At 46.8% G+C, this 23315-nt stretch overlaps 1 protein-coding gene across 1 annotated transcript in view; it reads left to right on the top strand.

Annotated features, from left to right (window-relative positions):
- The first annotated feature begins 1194 nt into the window (after window positions 1-1194).
- Window positions 1195-23315, top strand: part of LOC106612873 (FRAS1-related extracellular matrix protein 2) — a 113947-nt gene continuing 91826 nt past the window's right edge. Inside the window, exons 1-4 of the mRNA XM_014214479.2 lie at window positions 1195-5448; window positions 5670-5919; window positions 6024-6723; window positions 8489-8578. Of these exons, the coding sequence (XP_014069954.2) occupies window positions 1247-5448; window positions 5670-5919; window positions 6024-6723; window positions 8489-8578 (5242 nt within the window). The 5' untranslated portion in view covers window positions 1195-1246. The remainder of the gene's footprint in view (window positions 5449-5669; window positions 5920-6023; window positions 6724-8488; window positions 8579-23315) is intronic.

Consider the following 23315-nt stretch of genomic DNA (forward strand, 5'->3'; position numbering starts at 1 on the left):
AAAGAAAATAATGTACTTTTTAGTCCATATATTTTCGCGGACACCCAAAAATATTTGTTACATTTCGAATGCTTAGCAGAACATGAAAATGGTGCAATTCACGCACTTATCAAGGGAACGTCCCTGGTCATCCCTACTGCCTCTGATCTGGTGGACTCACTAAACACACATGCTTCGTTTCTGAATGATGAGTGTGCAACTGGCTATCCGCAAAACAAAAGAAAAAATAAATGATGCCATCTGGTTTGCTTAATATAAGTAATTTTAAATGATTTATACTTTTCAGTATATTCTAGCAATTACATGTACATTTAAAACCAAATACTTTTAGACTTTTACTCAAGTAGTATTTTACTGGGTGACTTTCACTTTTACTTGAGTCATTTTCTATTAAGGTATCTTTACTTTTACTCAAGTATGACAATTGGGTACTTTTTCCACCACTGGTTATAGATAGGCTTATTATCAAAATGTTTAAAATATTCGGGCAATAATAACCGATTTACCTACAGCGTTTCCATTGCTGTTGAAAAGGGCCAATTAAGCCTAATCTGTTTGGACATGAGTGTTAATGCCTACTGTCAACTAATTACAAAAGAAAGAGATTAAAGGGGCAATCTACATCCAATTCTGGACTTTAAAATGAATGATGTATGCCCATTGATTCTTGAAGAATTGAAATGATACATGCCTCATGAGCTTAGTTCAATTGTGTTCATATATAAACTTGTTTTACTCCTTTGTTTGTAAACAATATAATTGTAAACAAACACTGTGTAGCCTCAAAACATGGTTAAAACTATAATTTTGATCTCATCGATGGTCAGTCCTTGCATCCATAGCTCTGTATATGAATTTGAGTGGTTACATTTCTCCAGCCCCATCACGCATCTATTTACCATATCAGTGGCAGGGTTGCCTGACTGCTTTGTATTGTTTGAACTGCAGATTGCCCATTTAAGGTAAAGTGGTTACTTGACTGCACACATCACTCCATTTATTTTTCGGTAGAATTTCGCACTTTATTCAACCTGCTTCTTCAAATCCAACCCATGCACTATCGTTTTCGGGTTTTGATTGACATCTTTTTTATCCAATCAAAAATCAATAAACGCATTCCACCCTAAATATCCTCCAATCGGCAGACAAGAGGGCGTATCTCTCACTCGGGGACTCTAAGTGTATGAAGTTTCACCTGAATAGAAGAGAGCAGCGGAGAGAGAGAGCATGGTACACCTCATCACGGATGCGTGTGAGATATTTATCAACACTCATTTTATATTCTCATAACTTTAGCTGCACTGCTCTTAGTTTTTTTTCTGGATTTTATGTGCACAATTCAACGTGCCTTTGCAGTGGCTTCTCTCTCCAAATGGCTTGGATTATTTCCCCGCCGTGGCAATGCCAAGGGACTGGCGCTGTTTTTTTGCTCTCTGCTTTGATCGCGGTGATTGTGACAAGTGACTCCGCCGCGCAGGTTTTCGACAGTTATGGATTATCATATGCATTGAGATCAGAACTGTCTGAGGATGCTATATTGGTGGCCAACAATGGAATACGCGTGCCTTTCGGGAGAGCAGTGTTCATTGATCCTATCAATGATCTGGTAATCCAAGTACAGCCGGGAGACAGATGTAGTATGACGGTTCTGGATAACGACCCGCTCTCCCAGAGGCCCGGGCAGCTCTCTCCCAAAAAGTTTCCCTGTGAGTTTGGACCCAATGACGTAAAGTATTCTCACTTCGGGTCCAGGAGCCCCCCGCGGGATAGGGTGAGGCTACAGCTCAGATATGACACTCATACCGACACCATAATCATCCCGTTTATGGTGGAAGTGGAGGTGATTTTCACACAGTTGGAAGTGTTAACCAGAAACATGCCTCTGACTGTTGACAAACTGCTTGGCACTAGTAACCCCATTGACAGGAAGATTCTAGAGTTCACCTATGATAGAAGTGAACATCAGTGTAAAATAACATCTCTCTCTAGTGGCAGTGCATTACCCAGGTATGGGAAACTTGTGGATGAGGGAAAACTTGGAGAAATGGTGGATTGTGATGAATTTATTAAAATGAATATCCGCTATCAGCACACTTCTGCACACAGATCACCCAATAGAGATTATTTCCCAATGATTGTGGAATTACAAGATAAAGAGGGTAATTTTCTGAAGCAGGAGTTTTTCCAGATGATGGTGCGTATAAAGGATGGAGAGGAGAACACGGCTCCTAAACCCAGCTTCGTGGCCATGATGATGATGGAGGTGGATCAGTTTGTGATGACAGCCATCACCCCCGACATGCTGGCTGCTGAGGACATTGAGTCTAACCCTGACAACCTTATCTTCAACATCACCACCCCCCTCTCCTTCGAGGAGGGGTACATAGTCAGCACAGATGACCGGAACCTGCCCATCACCTCTTTCTACCAGGGAGACCTCAAAGAACTAAAGATAGCCTACAAGCCTCCGTCTGTGGACTCTGAAACAGAACGTATCTTCCAGATAGAGTTTGAGGTGGTGGACACTGATGGGGCTGTGTCTGACCCGTTCGCCTTCATGATTGTAGTGAAGCCTATGAACACGCTTGCTCCAGTAGTCACCAGGAATACTGGTCAGCTTCTCTACGAGGGTCAGTCCAGACCACTGTCCAGTTCTCATAACCTAGGGGTCAGTGACGAGGACGACCTGGATGTTGTCAGGATCATGGTGGTCGACGGGCTGCGGCATGGCCAGCTGACGGTGCTCGGGTCACTCAGGAAGTTCTTCACCCCGGCCGATCTGGATGGGGGCATGGTCATATACCAGCATGACGGCAGCGACACGTACAGCGATAACATCATCTTCCGGATGACGGACGGGAAGCACGAGGTGGAGTTCCTGTTTCCCCTAACGATCGTTCCCACGGACGACGAGCCGCCCATTATCAACGCTAACACGGGGTTAATCCTCTTCAAGAACCAGATTATGCTCATTTCTCCACTCACACTGAGCGCTGCAGATATCGACTCTGAGGACTCCACTATCAGGTTCACCATAGAAGCCCCGTTCTCACCTATAGGGGAGGTGCTGCTGAGGCAGTCAGAGGCCCCAGCGGACCCATCCACCTGGAGGTTTAATGCTGAGGATGAGCTGTATGAGAAAGAGGTTACAGAGTGGTTGCAGCAGGATATCACAGACGGGAAACTATTCTACAGACACACCGGGCCTCACAGCACTGACACAGTCATGGACCAGTTTGTTTTCCAGGTCCAGGATGATAACGACCCCCCTAACCAATCAGAACAGAGCTCGTTCATCATCAAGGTTCTGCCAGTGGATGACATCCCCCCTGAGCTGTATCCTGGTACCACCCTCCAGATGACCGTACATGAGTACCAGCTCACCTACTTCCGTAAGAAGTTTCTCCGCTACACTGACCTGGACTCGGAGGACAGAGATCTGAAGTACACCGTCACCCAGCCCCCGACAGACACAGACGAGAACAGCCCTGTGGTACTGGGGTCTATTGTGTTAACAGAAAGTCCAAACACTGTAGTGACTGAGTTTACTCAGGCTCAGGTCAACCACCATAAGATATCATACAAACCACCTGACCTGGAGCTGGGGATCACAGCCCACGTTCTGCAGTTCCAGTACACGGTGGAGGATACGTCAGGGAATACTGTCACCGGAACATTCTCTATATTCCTGCAGCCTGTTGACAACAAGCCGCCTCAGATAACCAACACTGGCTTCACTATATTCGAGCGGGGAACGCACATAATCACCAGAGCTGAGCTGGATACTGTGGACTTAGACACGGACAGTAGCCAGATTTCCTTCACACTCAGTCAGCCCCCTCAGCACGGCACGGTCCAGTACACCTTCACCGACCTGACCAAAGGGGACCAGTTCAACCTGTTGGACATTGCTAATGACAGGATCTCCTACATCCACAACGGAGACGAGTCCACCGGCGATTTCTTTCAGCTGGATGTCAGTGATGGCGTCCATGTTGTGACCATCACCATCAGGGTTACCGTGAAGCCCATCGATGACGAGACCCCGACCATCACCCTCCCGGCCGGAACCATTGGCTCCTACATCGACGTCCTGGAGAACGGCGCTACGGAGATCACGACTAACGTCATCCAGGGGCGGGACGAGGACACGGATGACCTCCGCTTGACCTTCATCCTGGAGGACCCACCGGTTTTTGGAGAGATCCTGGTGAACGGGGTTCAATCAGAGAGCTTCACCCAGGCTGACATCATCAACGGACTGGTGGTGTACACCCACACCAGCGGAGAGATCGGCCTCACCACTAAATATGACTACTTTAACCTGACGCTGACAGACATGTCTGATGAGTGGACGGTAGGGGGCAACAGGGTCACGGGGGTCAGGGTACAGATCACCATCCTCCCCATGGACAGCCAGGCTCCAGAGGTGTTCGTAGGCCCACAGTTCACTGTTGTAGAGGGAGAGAAGAATGTGATTGAGATTCTTCACATTAGTGCTGATGATATTGATACTCCTAATGATGACCTGCTTTGTACCATCATCGTACAGCCCACGTCAGGCTACGTGGAGAACATCTCCCCAGCCCCAGGCTCAGAGAAGTCCAGGTCTGGGACTGCGATCAGTGCATTCACCATCAAGGACATCAGACAGAACCACATCTACTATGTCCAAAGCATCCATAAGGGAGTGGAGCCGGTCGAGGACAGGTTCACGTTCAGATGCTCAGACGGCATCAACTTCTCCGAGAGACATTTCTTCCCCATCGCTATCATCCCGTTCAACGATGAGAAGCCGGAGATCTATATGAGGGAGTTTGTCGTTATGGAAGGGATGAATATTGTTATCGACACGCCCATCCTGAATGGAGCCGACGCGGACATCCCCTCGGACGAACTCACGTTCATCATCACCAAACCACCCAAGCACGGCTTCATCCTCAACCAGCTGACCACCGGCACTGTCACAGTCACCAACTTCACCCTGGACCAGATCAGGGAAGCCTCCAGTATAGTGTACGAACATGACGACTCGGAGACCAAGGAGGACAGCTTTGACTTAATCCTGACAGACGGTAAATATACCGTGGAGAAGACCATCATTATTATGATCATTCCTGTAGATGATGAGACACCCAGGATGGCCATCAACGATGGTCTGGAGATAGAGATAGGAGACGTTAAAGTGATCGATAACAATGTTTTAAAAGCCACCGACCTGGATTCTGAGGATAGTACTTTGACGTACGTTGTTCGCTATGGGCCGGGCCAGGGGTTGTTACAGAGGAGAACCCCTTATGGGACGTTAGAGAACATCACAGTGGGGATGAACTTCACCCAGTACCAGGTGGACCAGGCTCTCATCGTCTATATCCACAACGGGCAGGAAGGAATCCGGGACCTTATCAAGTTTGACGTGACGGACGGCATCAACCCTCTGATCGACAGGTACTTCATTTTTACACGTGTTAAATACAAACAGTACACTACAACAATAGAATAAACAACTTGAAAAAATTGAAAAATTCATTGAAGAAAATCTGTCATTCTGGCTATAGCACTATGCTTATAGTACAATGATGATTCTTGTGTGTCAGGGTGTCTCCTAACGGATTGTCTTGCAGTTGTTTTTTTTGTTTATTTGTTATATTCTTTCTGTCAATTGACAGGTACTTCTATGTGACAGTGGGCGGCATCGATATGGTGTTCCCTGACGTGGTCAGTAAGGGGGTCTCTCTGAAAGAAGGCGGTAAAGTAACGTTGACCACAGACCTGCTCAGCACCAGCGACCTCAACAGTCCAGACGAACACCTGGTGTTCACCATCACCAGAGCCCCACAGAGAGGCCATCTGGAGTGTACCGACGGCCCTGGCATGCCCATCTCCTCCTTTACCCAGCTCCAGCTAGCTGGGAGCAAGGTACTTCTACGTAATTGTTTTAATACTCATGATTTTATTCTTAGTTTTTCTGTAAACATTTTAAAAACGGCTTATTGTTTTGTATTTTTGTTATTATAATAAAGGTGTACTACATCCACACGGCCGATGATGAGGTCAAGATGGACAGCTTTGAGTTCGAGGTCACCGACGGATACAACCCTGTGTTCCGCACGTTCCGTGTCTCCATCACCGATGTGGACAACAAGAAACCGGTTCTAACGGTTCACAGCTTGGTGGTTAACGAGGGAGAGAACAAACTCATCACGCCCTTCGAGCTGACCGCAGAGGACCGTGACACGGCTGACCGCCTCCTGAAGTTCACGGTCACCCAGGTCCCTGTCCACGGTCGCCTCCTCTTCAACAACACCCGCCCCGTCACCTCCTTCACCAAACAGGACCTGAACGAGAACCTCATCAGCTACAAACACGACGGTACGGAGTCCTCCAAGGATTCCTTCTCCTTTATCGTGAGTGACGGGACGCACACCGACTTCTACGTGTTCCCAGACACCGTGTTCGAGACGCGGCGCCCCCAGATGATGAAGATCACGGTCCTGTCGGTGGATGATGGGGTGCCCCAGATCGTGGTGAATAAAGGGGGGCCCACCCTGAGGGTGTTAGAGACGGGTCACCTGGGGTTCCTCATTACCTCTAAAACTCTTAAGGCCGAGGACAGGGATAGTCTTCAGCTCTCTGTCACCTTTAAGATCACCGTGGGTCCAGAGCATGGATACCTCATCAACCTGGGTACAGGCAACGCTACCGTCACCACATTCACTCAAGGTAAGATGGCCGATACTTTAAATAGAACGTTATACTCTACTATACTTTAGTCTTTTACAATACAACATTATTGTCCAATGTTTTTTTTTTCTTCCATTCTTCTTAAGCTGTTGAGCAATTTTCACTTAGAGCTGTAGCGCTGTTGCTCTTATAATGGCTTAAGAACTTACTATAGCGCTAACCTTTATAATGGTACTATGTAACTAGTATGGCCATTGGCTGCAACTGCACCGAGGTGTTCAGAAATCATGTGTTGTGAAACAGGCTTAACTTGATAGAGAAATCTTTTGTATTTCTAGAGAGTCCATGAATGGAGTTCCACAAGTTCCTCAGACAGACAGAAAGATAGGGTTTCACAAGGTAGGGGTTTCTCCTATCCCAGACATCATCTAGTAAACTTCTACAGAGTATTCGAGCTCTTGAGTAAATACCAACAGATTTTACCTTACACGAAGGCAGGGGGCCACAGACATGAAGAATTGAGAGTGAGGACATGAATACTCTGTCTGAGAGGGAGGGAGGCAGAGAGAGAGAGAGAGAGAGGTACAGTAGAGAGAGAGTGGGGGAGAGGGAGAGAGAGAGCGGTAGGGAGAGAGGGTGTGTGTGTGAGAGAGAGAGATGTGTTCGCTTCACTCACAGTAAAAGCAGGCCAACATTTGTTTAAGCCACAGAAATAGCTACAGTGTAGAACAACTACATACATACAGCCCTGTCTACAGTACAAATGAAAAGGTGGGGTTAGCGAACAGTAACAGTCAGTAAGGAATGTATGAACAAGGCCCCAATCGATCTCTATATGGCTGCATCCCAAATGGCACCTTATTCCCTATATAGTGCACTTCTATGGGCTCTGGTAAAAAGTTGTGCACTAAACAGTATAGGAAAAAGGCTGCCATTTGGTTGGGATGCATTCTCTCCTTTATTTACTGACCCCCATTCATCCCCATTCTCTTCCCACTGCTTTCTCCTTCTGCAGACCTGTTAAATATTTCTGGCAGATCCATCGCTGCTAAACAGACAGTAAATAACGCTAGCTAATCCGGCATAGCCGGCGGCAGTGTCCCAAAACTGGCTTTCCATTTTAATGAGCCGGCCGCTTTGAAGGGAAATGTTTTGACATCAGATATAGAAGATAGCAGGGGCAGTATTACACGCCACTTCCTCCTCCCTGATATCAGTCTCCCGGCCTATCAAGAAGTCACTCCAGAACCAACCCTCTTCCTAGAGAGTATCAGTCTTAAGAACCCACTCCAGCATAGCGTTGTTAGCGGATGCAGCAGACAGACGTGATGTGGTGTAGCTCCTGCTGTCTAATTCTTCTTTATGCTCCCTGTCTTTTAGCAGACTAATATATAGCTTGACACTAAACAGCCTGAGTTAAATCTGCTCTCCTCTCCTGCATCTCAAAAACACTTTCTTCTTTTGTTTTCTTCTTCTTTTTTACTGGTGAGGCTTCATCCAAATAAGTTGTCAAACAGTGTATAAATAGGTTGTAGTAGTTAGTTAGTTTTAAGCCACATCAGAAAGCTATAATAGAGACATGCCTTACAACTGTTCATCACAGATATGCATATCAAATGTTGTAATAATGTATTGTATTATACCCTGCCTACCATATCAGCATTATATATTTTTTCAGTCTATTTTCTTAGAGTCTATTAGGAAACATGCAAGGCATGGCAATGGCATGAATTATACATGTAAGTCCGATATGTTTCAAGACGAGTAAAAGAGTAAATTACATCAATATGATTTTATTTTTCAGCTGAAATTGATGACATGAAGATTTGCTACGTACTAAGAGATGGTGACAATGCTACGAGTGACATCTTCTATTTCTCCATTGAGGACAATGGTAAGTCATTCTATAAATGTTTTACTGATGGCTTACATCAAATAATACCACATCTAACTATTTGAATAGTTGAGAGGTGTTTTGTGTACCAACATTGTGGATGCAGGCTTTTCCAGCTGTAACCTAATCTTTTCAGTGAAGGAGAAAATCTAAGCTGTAGTGGATGAGTGCATTGATGTGAATGGGGCTTTAGATATATCATAGTGATATAGAACTGAGCAGCAGGTAGTCTCTTTAAATAACATCAGCAGTATACAAAACAACGTTGATGACCCCCCCTTGAAGTTCTGCTTGAGTGATGCCAGAGAGCGGATACTGATGGAAATCTGTTTAAAACGTGTCGACAGGAAGGAAGGAATCTTCAGCTGCTCCATCAGCTTGTTGGGGCATGATTTTATCACGTTTATCATGTAGTCCTACAGTACTGTGAGGTTTCTCTAAGGGGGATGTGGAAGCAGGCATGGAATTGTATACGTACTCTTTGTTGGATCATTATATAGCACAAGTCCAATTCAGAAGTCCCCTGTTGAACATCTCTCAGCAATGTAATAAAAGTAACATTAATTGATTCACAGAGGAAACTAGTGTTGTGTCTCAACTGGCACCCTATTCCCTATGTAGTGCACTTCTTTTGAACAAGGCCCATAAGCTATGGAATAGGGTGCCATTTGGTATGCAACCTAGTTGACTGTCTTCAGGGCAAATACTGTAAGTCATGTTTTGGAAACATCATAGTATTGAAGTTTGGGAAGAGTTGCTGAAAACAGACTAACAGCTAAACAGCTGGCAGCGGACGGAATTAGAATTTCGATCATTCTTCTTCTTGTGTACGGTGTTCCAACCAGTTATTCCCTCATCTATCCAGTCAGTCAGCCAGCCAATCACTCACTCACTCACTCAATCATTCAGGAAAGACAGTCAGTCAATCAGCCAGTCTGGCTGCCTGTCAGTCTGGCTGCCTGTCTGTTTGCCTGCCTGCCTGCCCGCATGTCTGTCTGTCGGTTAGACAAAGAGATGCTCTGTGAAGTCTGCATTACACCATCCTACTTCACCAGCCTACCCAGGGCCTCCAACAGACACCCCGACATGATTGGCCAATTCAGTTTCTCCATGTATGGAATGGGCCACTAGCGGAAATATACTCTCACTTTGAGCTCTGTCTGCGATGAGAGGCAGTGTCTACGTCCCAAATGGCACCCTATTTCCCAAATGGCACCCTATTCCCTACATAGGGCACTACTTTCGATTAAAGCCCTATGGGCCCTGGTGAAAAGTGGTGCACTATATAGAGATTAGGGTCCCGTTCAGGATGCAGTTGCAGTGTGAGGCGTGTGAATGGTGGTGGATGCGGCTGGTGCTTCGTGATTAGTTTAAGTAGAGTGGCTGACAGTGTGTCCTTTCTTCTGCTCTTCCACGGCCGTGACGGTCTGACGGAATACAAAGGGGTCCTCAGACAAGGGCCTCTTTTCCCACAGGCACCTCTCTGACCCTCTAAACACCTCCTGTACACCTCCCCCCAACCCGACCCACCCTTACTCTCGACCTGGGAGTAATCTGGGGGTTCAGTGAGGTAATACACAGGTCATTACAGCAGGGGGTTCTGTTAGGTAATATACAGGTTATTGCAGCAGGGGGTTCACTGAGGTAATACACAGGTTATTACAGCAGGTGGTTCACTGAGGTAATACACAGGTTATTACAGCAGGGGGTTCAGTGAGGTAATACACAGGTTATTACAGCAGGGGGTTCAGTGAGGTAATACATAGGTTATTGCAGCAAGGGATTCCGTGAGGTAATACACAGGTCATTACAGCAGGGGGTTCAGTGAGGTAATACACAGGTTATTATAGCAGGGGGTTCAGTGAGGTAATACACAGGTCATTACAGCAGGTGGACACAGGTCATTACAGCAGGTGGTTCAGTGAGGTAATACACAGGTTATTACAGCAGGGGGTTCAGTGAGGTAATACACAGGTTATTATAGCAGGGGGTTCAGTGAGGTAATACACAGGTTATTACAGCAGGGGGTTCAGTGAGGTAATACACAGGTCATTACAGCAGGTGGTTCAGTGAGGTAATACACAGGTTATTACAGCAGGGGGTTCAGTGAGGTAATACACAGGTTATTATAGCAGGGGGTTCAGTGAGGTAATACACAGGTTATTACAGCAGGTGGTTCAGTGAGGTAATACACAGGTTATTACAGCATGGGGTTCAGTGAGGTAATACACAGGTCATTACAGCAGGGGGTTCAGTGAGGTAATACACAGGTCATTACAGAAATCTGCTACTCTGTGTGTAGCTGAATGAGGAGCTAATGGGGATGTTAACTGGTGTGAGCCATTCAATCTTTCTATGATAAAACCTACTAGGCGTCCCAAATGGCACCCCATTCCCTGTAAAGCGCAATACTTTTGAGGCTTTATCATGGAGAAGATTTAATGGGTTTTTATCATGCTGGTGACGCTCAAGCTGATTCAGAGTCCTTCCTGTTGCTGTGGAGTCAAGTTCAGTCAATACCTGTATTATCCTCTCAGTTGGATTATTTGTCATGGATCTACTTCTCTCTTTTTCTTCTGAATCTCCCCTACATTTCCCTCTCGCTCGGTCCCCTCTGTCTCTCTACCCTCTCCTCTCTTTCTTCCTCCCTCACTATCTCTCACTCTATTTCTCTCCCTTCCATTTTGCCTCTCTCGCTCCCTCTCTCTCTCGCTCTTTCTCTCTCGTTCTCTCTCTTTCTCTATCTTCTCTTATAAACCATGAAGGTGCTTCTCTATTCCCTCAAAACACTGCAGGAGTTTCTCTGTCGGTTCTCTGTCTTTGACTCATTCATTAGCTGAGCTTGTTTCATCAGCCATTTGGTAGTCAGACAGGCACATCACAAGGAGTAGGTGAATGTCAAATGCAGTCAATAATTGTCCTCTTGCTGCTTATCTTTCATGAGTTGTTTTAGTAATGATCTGAGCAGTGCTGGAGGCTGCCTCCCATGTATGTGTGTGTTTGTGTGTGTGTGTGTGTGTGTGTGTGTGTGTGTGTGTGTGTGTGTGTGTGTGTGTGTGTGTGTGTGTGTGTGTGTGTGTGTGTGTGTGTGTGTGTGTGTGTGTGTGTGTGTGTGTGTGTTACGGCTTTCACAGCTAACATAAACCTCTACATAAAGCATGCAGCTGCCACAACCCACTCACACACAGCACTCATTACAAGGCATGAGTGCTCTCATTTGCTTCACGTGTGCTCTCATTCGATTCCTTCCTCCCCGCTGTGGTAGAATGTTTATGAAATTCCAAGCTTTCCATAATGCTGTATTACAAGACTGATGTTAGTTTTATCAATGTTGGCATGAAGCCACAGGGCTATTCATTGTGTCGAAGTTGAAATCTTTAGTTCCATTAATGCATTAACTTGATAAATGACACCACTTTACGCTGGGAGTTGACTACATATTTTAACTGGCAGAGATGAGCTGACTACTGACGAGTTGTGTGATATAGAATGTGCTGGGAGTTCCTGTCAGATATTTTTATTTATTTATTTCACCTTTATTTAACCAGGTAGGCAAGTTGAGAACAAGTTCTCATTTACAATTGCGACCTGGCCAAGATAAAGCAACGCAGTTCGACACATACAACAACACAGAGTTACACATGGAGTAAAACAAACATACATAATACAGTAGAAAAATAAGTCTATATACAATGTGAGCAAATGAGGTGAGATAAGGGAGGTAAAGGCAAAAAAAGGCCATAGTGGCATAGTAAATACAATATAGCAAGTAAGTAGCAGTACACTGGAATGGTAGATATGTAGTGGAAGAAAGTGCAAAGTAGAAATAGAAATAATGGGGTGCAAAGGAGCAAAATAAATAAATAAATACAGTAGGGTAAGAGCTGGTTGTTTAGGCAAAATTATAGATGGGCTATGTACAGGTGCAGTGATCTGTGAGCTGCTCAGACAGCTGGTGCTTAAAGCTAGTGAGGGAGATAAGTGTTTCCAGTTTCAGAGATTTTTGTAGTTTGTTCCAGTCATTGGCAGCAGAGAACTGGAAGGAGAGACGGCCACAGGAGGAATTGGCTTTGGGGGTGACCAGAGAAATATACCTGCTGGAGCGCGTGCTACATGTGGGTGCTGCAACGGTGACCAGTGAGCTGAGATAAGGGGGGACTTTACCTAGCAGGGTCTTGTAGATGACCTGGAGCCAGTGGGTTTGGCGACGGGTATGAAGCGAGGGCCAGGTCGCAGTGGTGGGTAGTATATGGGGCTTTGGTGACAAAACGGATGGCACTGTGATAGACTGCATCCAGTTTATTGAGTAGGGTATTGGAGGCTATTTTGTAAATGACATCGCCAAAGTCGAGGATCGGTAAGATGGTCAGTTTTACGAGGGTGTGTTTGGCAGCATGAGTGAAGGATGCTTTGTAGCGAAATAGGAAGCCAATTCTAGATGTAACTTTGGATTGGAGATGTTTGATGTGAGTCTGGAAGGAGAGTTTACAGTCTAAACAGACACCTAGGTATTTGTAGTTGTCCACATATTCTAAGTCAGAACCATCCAGAGTAGTGATGCTAGGTGGGCGTGCAGGTGCCGGCAGTGATCGGTTGAAGAGCATGCATTTAGTTTTACTTGTATTTAAGAGGAGTTGGAGGTCACGGAAGGAGAGTTGTATGGCATTGAAGCTCGTCTGGAGGGTAGTTAACACAGTGTCCAAAGAAGGGCCAGAAGTATACAGAATGGTATTGTCTGCGTAGAGGTGGATCAGAGACTCACCAGCAGCAAGATCGACATCATTGATGTATACAGAGAAAAGAGTTGGCCCAAGAATTGAACCCTGTGGCACCCCCATAGAGACTGCCAGAGGCCCGGACAACAGGCCATCCGATTTGACACATTGAACTCTATCAGAGAAGTAGTTGGTGAACCAGGCGAGGCAATCATTTGAGAAACCAAGGCTATTGAGTCTGCTGATGAGGATGTGGTGATTGACAGAATCGAAAGCCTTGGCCAGGTTAATGAATACGGCTGCACAGTATTGTTTCTTATCGATGGCGGTTACGATATCGTTTAGGACCTTGAGCGTGGCTGAGGTGCACCCATGACCAGCTCTGAAACCAGATTGCATAGTGGAGAAGGTGCGGTGGGATTCAAAATGTTCGGTAATCTGTTTGTTGACTTGGCTTTCGAAGACCTTAGAAAGGTAGGGTAGGATAGATATAGGTCTGTAGCAGTTTGGGTCAAGAGTGTCCCCCCCTTTGAAGAGGGGGATGACTGCAGCTGCTTTCCAATCTTTGGGAATCTCAGACGACACGAAAGAGAGGTTGAACAGGCTAGTAATAGGGGTTGCAACAATTTCGGCAGATAATTTAAAAAATAAAGGGTCCAGATTGTCTAGCCCGGCTGATTTGTAGGGGTCCAGATTTTGCAGCTCTTTCAGAACATCAGCTGACTGGATTTGGGAGAAAGAGAAATGGGGAAGGCTTGGGCGAATAGCTGTGGGGGGTGCAGTGCTGTTGACCGCAGTAGGGGTAGCCAGGTGGAAAGCATGGCCAGCCGTATAAAAATGGTTATTGAAATTCTCAATTATAGTGGATTTATTGGTGGTGACAGAGTTTCCTATCCTCAGTGCAGTGGGCAGCTGGGAGGAGGTGTTCTTATTCTCCATGGACTTTACAGTGTCCCAGAACTTTTTAGAGTTTGTGTTGCAGAAAGCAAATTTTTGCTTGAAAAAGCTAGCCTTGGCTTTTCTAACTGACGGTGTGTATTGGTTTCTAACTTCCCTGAAAAGTTGCATATAAGGGGGGCTGTTCGATGCTAATGCAGAACGCCACAGGATGGTTTTGTGTTGGTTAAGGGCAGTCAGGTCAGGAGAGAACTAAGGGCTATATCTGTTTCTGGTTCTAAATTTCATGAATGGGGCATGCTTATTTAAGATGGTGAGGAAGGCATTTTTTTAAATAACCAGGCATCCTCTACTGATGGGATGAGGTCAATATCCTTCCAGGATACCCAGGCCAGGTCGATTAGAAAGGCTTGCTCGCTGAAGTGTTTCAGGGAGCGTTTGACAGTGATGAGTGGGGGTCGTTTGACCGCTGACCCATTACGGATGCAGGCAATGAGGCAGTGATCGCTGAGATCTTGGTTGAAAACAGCAGAGGTGTATTTAGAGGGCAAGTTGGTTAGGATGATATCTATGAGGGTGCCCGTGTTTACGGCTTTGGGGTGGTACCTGGTAGGTTCATTGATAATTTGTGTGAGATTGAGGGCATCAAGCTTAGATTGTAGGATGCTGGGGTGTTAAGCATGTCCCAGTTTAGGTCACCTAGCAGCACGAGCTCTGAAGATAGATGGGGGCAATCAGTTCACATATGGTGTCCAGAGCACAGCTGGGGGCAGAGGGTGGTCTATAGCAGGCGGCAACGGTGAGAGACTTGTTTTTAGAGAGGTGGATTTTTAAAAGTAGAAGTTCAAATTGTTTAGGTACAGACCTGTATAGTAGGACAGAAGTTTGCAGGCTATCTCTGCAGTAGATTGCAACACCATCCCCTTTGGCTGTTCTATCTTGTCTGAAAATGTTGTAGTTAGGGATGAAGATTTCAGAGTTTTTGGTGGTCTTCCTAAGCCAGGATTCAGACACGGCTAAGACATCTGGGTTGGCAGAGTGTGCTAAAGCAGTGAATAAAACAAACTTAGCGAGGAGGCTTCTAATGTTGACATGCATGAAACCAAGGCTATTACGGTTACAGAAGTCATCAAAAGAGAGTGCCTGGGGAATAGGAGTGGAGCTAGGCACTGCAGGGCCTGTGTTCACCTCTACATCACCAGAGGAACAGAGGAGGAGTAGGATACGGGTACGGCTAAAAGCTTTGAGAATTGGTCATCTATGACGTCTGGAATAGAGAGTAAAAGGAGCTGGTTTCTGGGGGCGATAAAATAGCTTCAAGGTATAATGTACAGATAAAGGTATGGTAGGATGTGAATACAGTGGAGGTAAACCTAGGCATTGAGTGATGATGAGAGAGATATTGTCTCTAGAAACATCATTGAAACCAGGTGATGTCATCTCATGTGTGGGTGGTGGAACTGAAAGGTTGGATAAGGTATAATGAGCAGGGCTAGAGGCTCTACAGTGAAATAAGCCAATAAACACTAACCAGAACAGCAATGGACAAGGCATATTGACATTAAGGAGAGGCATGCTTAGCCGAGTGATCATAAGGGTCCAGTGAGATTCAGACAGCTAGCCGGGCCATAGGTAGCAAGCTGGCAGAAGATGGAGGGAGCTCTGTTTTTAGCCACCTCGTGCGTTTCCGTCTGTAGATTAGTGGGGTTCCGTGTGGTAGAGGGGACCAATCCAATTGGCAAAATATACTGCTCAAAAAAATAAAGGGAACACTAAAATAACACATCCTAGATCTGAATGGATGAAATAATCTTATTAAATACTTTTTTCTTTACATAGTTGAATGTGCTGACAACAAAATCACACCAAAATAATCAATGGAAATCCAATTTATCAACCCATGGAGGTCTAGATTTGGAGTCACACTCAAAATTAAAGTGGAAAACCACACTACAGGCTGATCCAACTTTGATGTAATGTCCTTAAAACAAGTCAAAATGAGGCTCAGTAGTGTGTGTGGCCTCCACGTGCCTGTATGACCTCCCTACAACGCCTGGGCATGCTCCTGATGAGGTGGCGGATGGTCTCCTGAGAGATCTCCTCCCAGACCTGGACTAAAGCATCCGCCAACTCCTGGACAGTCTGTGGTGCAACGTGGCGTTGGTGGATGGAGCGAGACATGATGTCCCAGATGTGCTCAATTGGATTCAGGTCTGGGGAACGGGCAGGCCAGTCCATAGCATCAATGCCTTCCTCTTGCAGGAACTGCTGACACACTCCAGCCACATGAGGTCTAGCATTGTCTTGCATTAGGAGGAACCCAGGGCCAACCGCACCAGCATATGGTCTCACAAGGGGTCTGAGGATCTCATCTCGGTACCTAATGGCAGTCAGGCTACCTCTGGCGAGCACATGGATGGAGGGCTGTGCGGCCCCCCAAAGAAATGCCACCCCACACCATGACTGACCCACCGCCAAACCGGTCATGCTGGAGGATGTTGCAGGCAGCAGAACGTTCTCCACGGCGTCTCCAGACTGTCACGGCTGTCACATGTGCTCAGTGTGAACCTGCTTCATCTGTGAAGAGCACAGGGCGCCAGTGGCGAATTTGCCAATCTTGGTGTTCTCTGGCAAATGCCAAACGTCCTGCACGGTGTTGGGCTGTAAGCACAACCCCCACCTGTGGACGTCGGGCCCTCATACCACCTTCATTGAGTCTGTTTCTGCGTTTGAGCAGACACATGCACATTTGTGGCCTGCAGGAGGTCATTTTGCAGGGCTCTGGCAGTGCTCCTCCTGCTCCTCCTTGCACAAAGGTGGAGGTAGCGGTCCTGCTGCTGGGTTGTTGCCCTCCTACGGCCTCCTCCACGTCTCCTGATGTACTGGCCTGTCTCCTGGTAGCGCCTCCATGCTCTGGACACTACGCTGACAGACACAGCAAACCTTCTTGCCACAGCTCGCATTGATGTGCCATCCTGGATGAGCTGCACTACCTGAGCCACTTGTGTGGGTTGTAGACTCTGTCTCATGCTACCACTAGAGTGAAAGCACCGCCAGCATTCAAAAGTGACCAAAACATCGGCCAGGAAGCATAAGAACTGAGAAGTGGTCTGTGGTCCCCACCTGCAGAACCACTCCTTTATTGGGGGTGTCTTGCTAATTGCCTATAATTTCCACCTGTTGTCTATTCCATTTGCACAACAGCATGTGAAATTTATTGTCAATCAGTGTTGCTTCCTAAGTGGACAGTTTGATTTCACAGAAGTGTGATTGACTTGGAGTTACATTGTGTTGTTTAAGTGTTCCCTTTATTTTTTTGAGCAGTGTAGTTGATGCATGCACAAGTATGCTGGCAAAAATTTCTGCCCTGCTAAAGCTGCCCTAGTCAGCTGTAAGTGCTGTTATTGTGAATCGGAAACGTCTAGGAGCAACAACGGCTCAGCCGCAATGTGGTAGGCTACACACGCTCACAGAACAGGACCGCCGAGTGCTGATGCGTCGTAGCTTGTAAAAATCGTCTGTCCTCGGTTGCAACACTCATACCGAGATCCAAACTGCCTCTGGAAGCAACCTCAGCACAAGAACTGTTCGATGGGAGGTTCATGAAATGGGTTTCCATGGCCGAATAGCCGCACACAAGCGTCGGCTGGAGTGGTGTAAAGCTCGCCGCCTTTGTACTCTGGAGCAGCGAAAACGCATTCTCTGAAAACGCAATCTTTGGTCATGTAGTGTGTGTGTGTGTGTGTGTGTGTGTGTGTGTGTGTGTGTGTGTGTTTATCCACGTAAAGCTGCTAATAACTTTTGTCCTGGTTAGATTTGGGTCGCTGCCAGATGCTGTTCCTGCTGAGTGATTGATGTCATTCCGAAAGGGGATGTACACTTCCCAACCTGTGAAAGAGATTTTGCTGGATTGGGGCTATAGATAACCTAAATGTGTGGTTGTTTTACCTAACTTAGTTGAATGCACAGACTGTAAGTCACTGCTAAATCGCCAAAATGTAAATGTAAATATCACCATGCTGTAATGCATTATAAGGTTGTAATAACCTTGGTCTTGACATAAAGATAATAACATATCATCACTATTGCCACTTTTACCTCTATTACCTTGATTAACTTCTGGGTGAGTGTGTGTGTGTGTGTATCTGTGTGTGTGTGTGTGTGTGTGCGCGTGTGTGTGTGTGTCAGAGAAACTGTTTGTGGATAATCTATTGGTGTTCTTAACCCCATTGACAAGAACAAATCTCAGAGGTTTACAAACACATCCTTCACCTCATTGCTGTGCTTGACATATAATTGGAAGATAGTGAAAAGAATAGGAGCTTAGCCATTCATCATCTGAACTTTTCATCGGAAACCATTTCCTTTAGTATTATGAAATAAAGGAAGCACAGCCTGTCTTTAGTCTTGGCTTTGCGGTGGATGAATCCTGCACTAAAAGAGATGACAGAGGTCACAGTCACAGAGGCATGTGTGTGTCTTGCTACTTGTCAGGCTTGTCAAGGTTTTGAATGAATAATCACTGAGGATTGAAGTTACACACATTTGTTTGTGGCTTCATGTTTTTTTTATGTTTGGAGACACTTCTCAGCTGTTTTCCTCTCCTCTAAAGGAAATGCATGGGCACACACACGCACGCACACACACACACACACACACACACACACACACACAGAAACGACGCCCTGCAATTTGAAACTGCTTTAATTACAGAAAGTGTCATAACTGTTTTTAGACCAGGACATGACAGGGGTAGAGAGGAGGAGAGGAGAGGGGGATAAGCACCTGTCATGTTTAAGCCGGTTAATTGCTGTGTTTTGGAGCTCCTTCACCTCTTCATCAGTTGGGGTATTCATGTGGGTTTACCTGAGCACACACAGGCCCTGGCGGCATCTCTCATTCCCAGACAGGAGGGTGTTAGTGGAAGTGAGCTGAATTGAAATGGCTCCCTGTTTGTCCCTGTCTGTCCCAGACACACACCCTTGTAACGGTCGTCGTATATAATGGACCAAGGCGCAGCGGGTTGAGTGCTCATTTTAATGTTTATTAGAACACTGAAAAAACAAAACAAGAAAACGAATGAACAGTAATGCAGGCTACACACAGCTATGCAGAAACAACTTCCCACCAAAGACAGGTGAAAAAAGGGCTACCTAAGTATGACTCCCAATCAGCAACAACGATGTACAGCTGTTCCTGATTGAGAGCCATACCAGGCCAACAAAGAAATACACAACATAGAAAAACCATAGAAATACAAAACATAGAACAATACCCAAAAACCCCGGAACACATAAAACAAACACCCCTCTTACATAAGAACATATCCCAATAAACCCCAAACCACATAAAACAAACACCCCCTGCCACGTCCTGACAAAACTACAATAACAAATAACCCCTTTACTGGTCAGGACGTGACAGTACCCCCCCCCCCCCTTCCCCTAAAGGTGCAGACCCCGGATGCACCTCACACAAAACACAAAAATAACCCCAAACTAAAGGGAGGGAAGGCAGGGTGGCCACCGTCACCAACGGTTCTTGTGCTACACCCCCCTCCCCAACCCACCTACTATGGAGGTGGCTCAGGCTACGGCCTTACTCCCCCACCTAACCTGTCCACCCCCGCTAAATAATTATTAAATGTTACCCTTCCCGAAGTCTATGGGCTATGGCGCATCGCTGAAGACCTCGGGCTGATGTGCGTTGCTGGAGACCTCGGGCTGAAGGGCGACTCTGGCTGCGCCGATTCCGGACTGTAGGGTGACTCTCGCGGCGCCGATTCCGGACTGTAGGGCGACTCTCGCTGCTCCGGACTGTGGGCCGTCTCTCTCGGCTCCGGACTGTGGGCCATCTCTCTCGGCTCCGAACTGTGGGCTGTCTCTCTCGGCGCCGAACTGTGGGCCGTCTCTGCTGGCTCCGAAATGTGGGCCGTCTCTGCTGGCTCCGAACTGTGGGCCGTCTCTGCTGGCTCCGGACTGTGGGCCGTCTCTCTATGGGGCACTGTTGCTAGAAGCTCTGGATGAGGCACTGTTGCCGGAAGCTCTGGACGAGGCACTGTCGTCGGAAGCTCTGGACGGGGACTGCGCACTGTAGGCCTGATGCGTGGGGCTGGCTTAGGACGCGCCAGACTAAGGACACGCACCACAGGGCTAGTGCGAGGAGCAGGAGCAGGATGAGCTGGACTGGGCTGACGCACTGGAGGCCTGGTGCGTGGGGCTGGTAGTGGAGGTACCAGACTGGTGACACGCACCCCAGGGCTAGTGCGAGGAGCGGGAACAGGATGGACTAGACTGAGCTGACGCACTGGGGGCCTGGTGCGTGGTGCTGGCTTTAGAGTTGCCAGCCTAGAGACACGAACCTCAGGGCTAGTATGAGGAGCAGGAACTGGATACACCGTGCCATGGGCACAACCCGTCCTGGCTGGATGGTAATAGCAGCCCTGCACGAACGGAATGCTGGCACAGGGCGAACTGGGCTGTGCAGAGGCCTGATGGTTGCCGTGCGTAGAGCAGGCGTAGGGTAGCCTGGGCCTAGGAGGCGCACCGGTGGCCAGATGCGCTGCGCAGGCATCCTCCTTCCAGGCTGGATGCCCACTCTAGCACGGCACTTGCGAGGGGCTGGGATCGCTCGCACCAGACTGTGCGTGCGCATGGGCGAGATCGTGCGCACTTCCGCATACTCCGGCGCTCTCCACTCCATATGCTCCCCATAATAAGCACGGGGAGTTGGCTTAGGGCTCACCCTTAGCCCAGCCAAACTACCCGTGTGCCCCCCCAAAATATTTATTTGGGGTGCCTCTCTTGCTTCCCAATCGGCGCGTATAACGCCTCATACTGGCGCCACTCCGCCTTGGCTGCGTCTATCTCCTCTGGTGGGCGACGGTATTCACCAGCCTGGTGCCATGGTCCAGCCCCGTCCAGAATTTCCTCCCATGTCCATGATTCCTTGTAGTCCACATAGTTCCTCTGCTGCTCCTTCCCCCGCTGCTTGGTCCGTTGGTGGTGGGAAGTTCTGTAACGGCCGTCGTATGGAGTAGACCAAGGCGCAGCGGGTTGAGTGCTCTTTTTAATGTTTATTAGAACACTGAAAAAACAAAACAAGAAAACAAACGACCGAACAGTAATGCAGGCTACACACGGCTATGCAAAAACAACTTCCTACCAAAGACAGGTGAAAAAAGGGCTACCTAAGTATGACTCCCAATCAGCAACAACGATATACAGCTGTTCCTGATTGAGAGCCATACCAGGCCAACAAAGAAATACACAACATAGAAAAACCATAGAAACACAAAACATAGAACAATACCCAAAAACCCCGGAACACGTAAAACAAACACCCCTCTTACATAAGAACATATCCCAACAAACCCCAAACTACATAAAACAAACACCCCCTGCCACATCCTGACCAAACTACAATAACAAATAACCCCTTTACTGGTCAGGACGTGACAACCCTGCCCTGGCTTCTGGTTTATTTCAGTGCTTCTTTCTCTCTCTATGTTTCTCTCTTTCTCATTCATTTCCCCTCTCTTCAGCAAAAAATGTCTCTCTCTCCCTCTTCAGAGCATACCCTACCTCTTAACCTGCTGCTCCAGGACTCAGCTGACAGGTCTTGGAGATGTTTCACTCACTTCCTAACTAGTACCTGCCTGAAAAACTTAATCAGAAGTATGCTCATCTTATCCCAGTTGTAGCTAAAAGTCTTCAAGTGAGCTATGAGAATACAGTGTAACAGTGAGTTTGTAACTAAGGATTTTGAGTTGTCTAATAGAGTAGGGCTGTTGGGTAGAGCAGTACATTCCAGACTAGACCATTGATCCTGAGTACCTGTACCATCGCTTGACTGTCTGCAACACCAGACCCAGCAGGCCAGTTTTAGGTGTTACTTAGTTCTGCCTTGTGAAACTGGATAAGATCAGGTCACTACCGTAAACACCTTGATGTTCCTCCCCAGGGTCTCAGAACCATCCAGGAGCTGATGTCTGTAGCAACGTCTGCCAAGACATTGTTTACGTCCCAAATGGCACCCTATTCCCTACATAGTGCACTACTTTTGACCAGGAAAGCAATTTGGGAAGCTGTCATTGGTACTGTATGATCAATATTAATCACTGTTGACTCGGAAAACATATTTGGACCGTCTCTGTCATCCTTTGTCTGTCTCTGGCTGTGTAATCTCAGGGTATTTTGGCTATAGCTGGTTGAATGCCGTGGTTATAGGGAACAAGCACTCACACTCCAGCAGGAGGTCAGGGAGTGTGTGTGGGATGGGGGAATACTAGGTATGTGTGTTTGTGTGTGTGTGTGAGTGTAATCCCCTCCCCTCAGCCAAGGAGAACGATGACTCTGCATTTCCGCTGATGTTTTTCATCCCATAATTAAACCATCACACACACACACACACACACACACACACACATACACACACTTACACCAATGGAGCGTGTATGCGTCCTCAGGAAATAAGACTTCTATAAGCATCACTTTTGGGCTTACAGTTACACAGTAAGGATTATTCTACATGTTTTACGAGGTTCCAGACAGGATTCTGTTTTAAGATGTCAGCATCTCCTCACTCCCAACCTCCTCACACCCCATCTCCTCACACTCCACCTCCTCACACCCCATCTCCTCACACCCCACCTATGCTGCTGTCTATCTGTCTGTCTGTCTCTCTTTAACCATTTGGTTAGTGATCCTGTGTTGTGGAACAGCGTGTTGATTACAGACTGATGCTCACAGTTTACCCTGCCTTTACATGATTCTCAGTCCCTCCACTTCCTCTTCTCATCTCTCACAAGCATTTCGCTACACCTGCAATAACATCTGCTAAATATACACTACCGTTCAAAAGTTTGGGGTCACTTAGAAATGTCCTTGGTTTTTGAAAGAAAAGCACATTTTTTGTCCATTAAAATAACATCGAATTGATCAGAAATCCAGTGTAGACATTGTTAATGTTGTAAATGACTATTGTAGCTGGAAACGGCAGATTTTTAATGGAATGTCTACATAGGCTTACAGAGGCCCATTATCAGCAACCATCACTCCTGTGTTCCAATGGCACATTGTGTTAGCTAATCCTTCTGATTCCTGCTTACAAGCAAAAACTAAAGC

Source organism: Salmo salar, chromosome ssa09 (genome assembly GCF_905237065.1).
Source record: "Salmo salar chromosome ssa09, Ssal_v3.1, whole genome shotgun sequence".
Taxonomy (NCBI): Eukaryota; Metazoa; Chordata; class Actinopteri; order Salmoniformes; family Salmonidae; genus Salmo; species Salmo salar.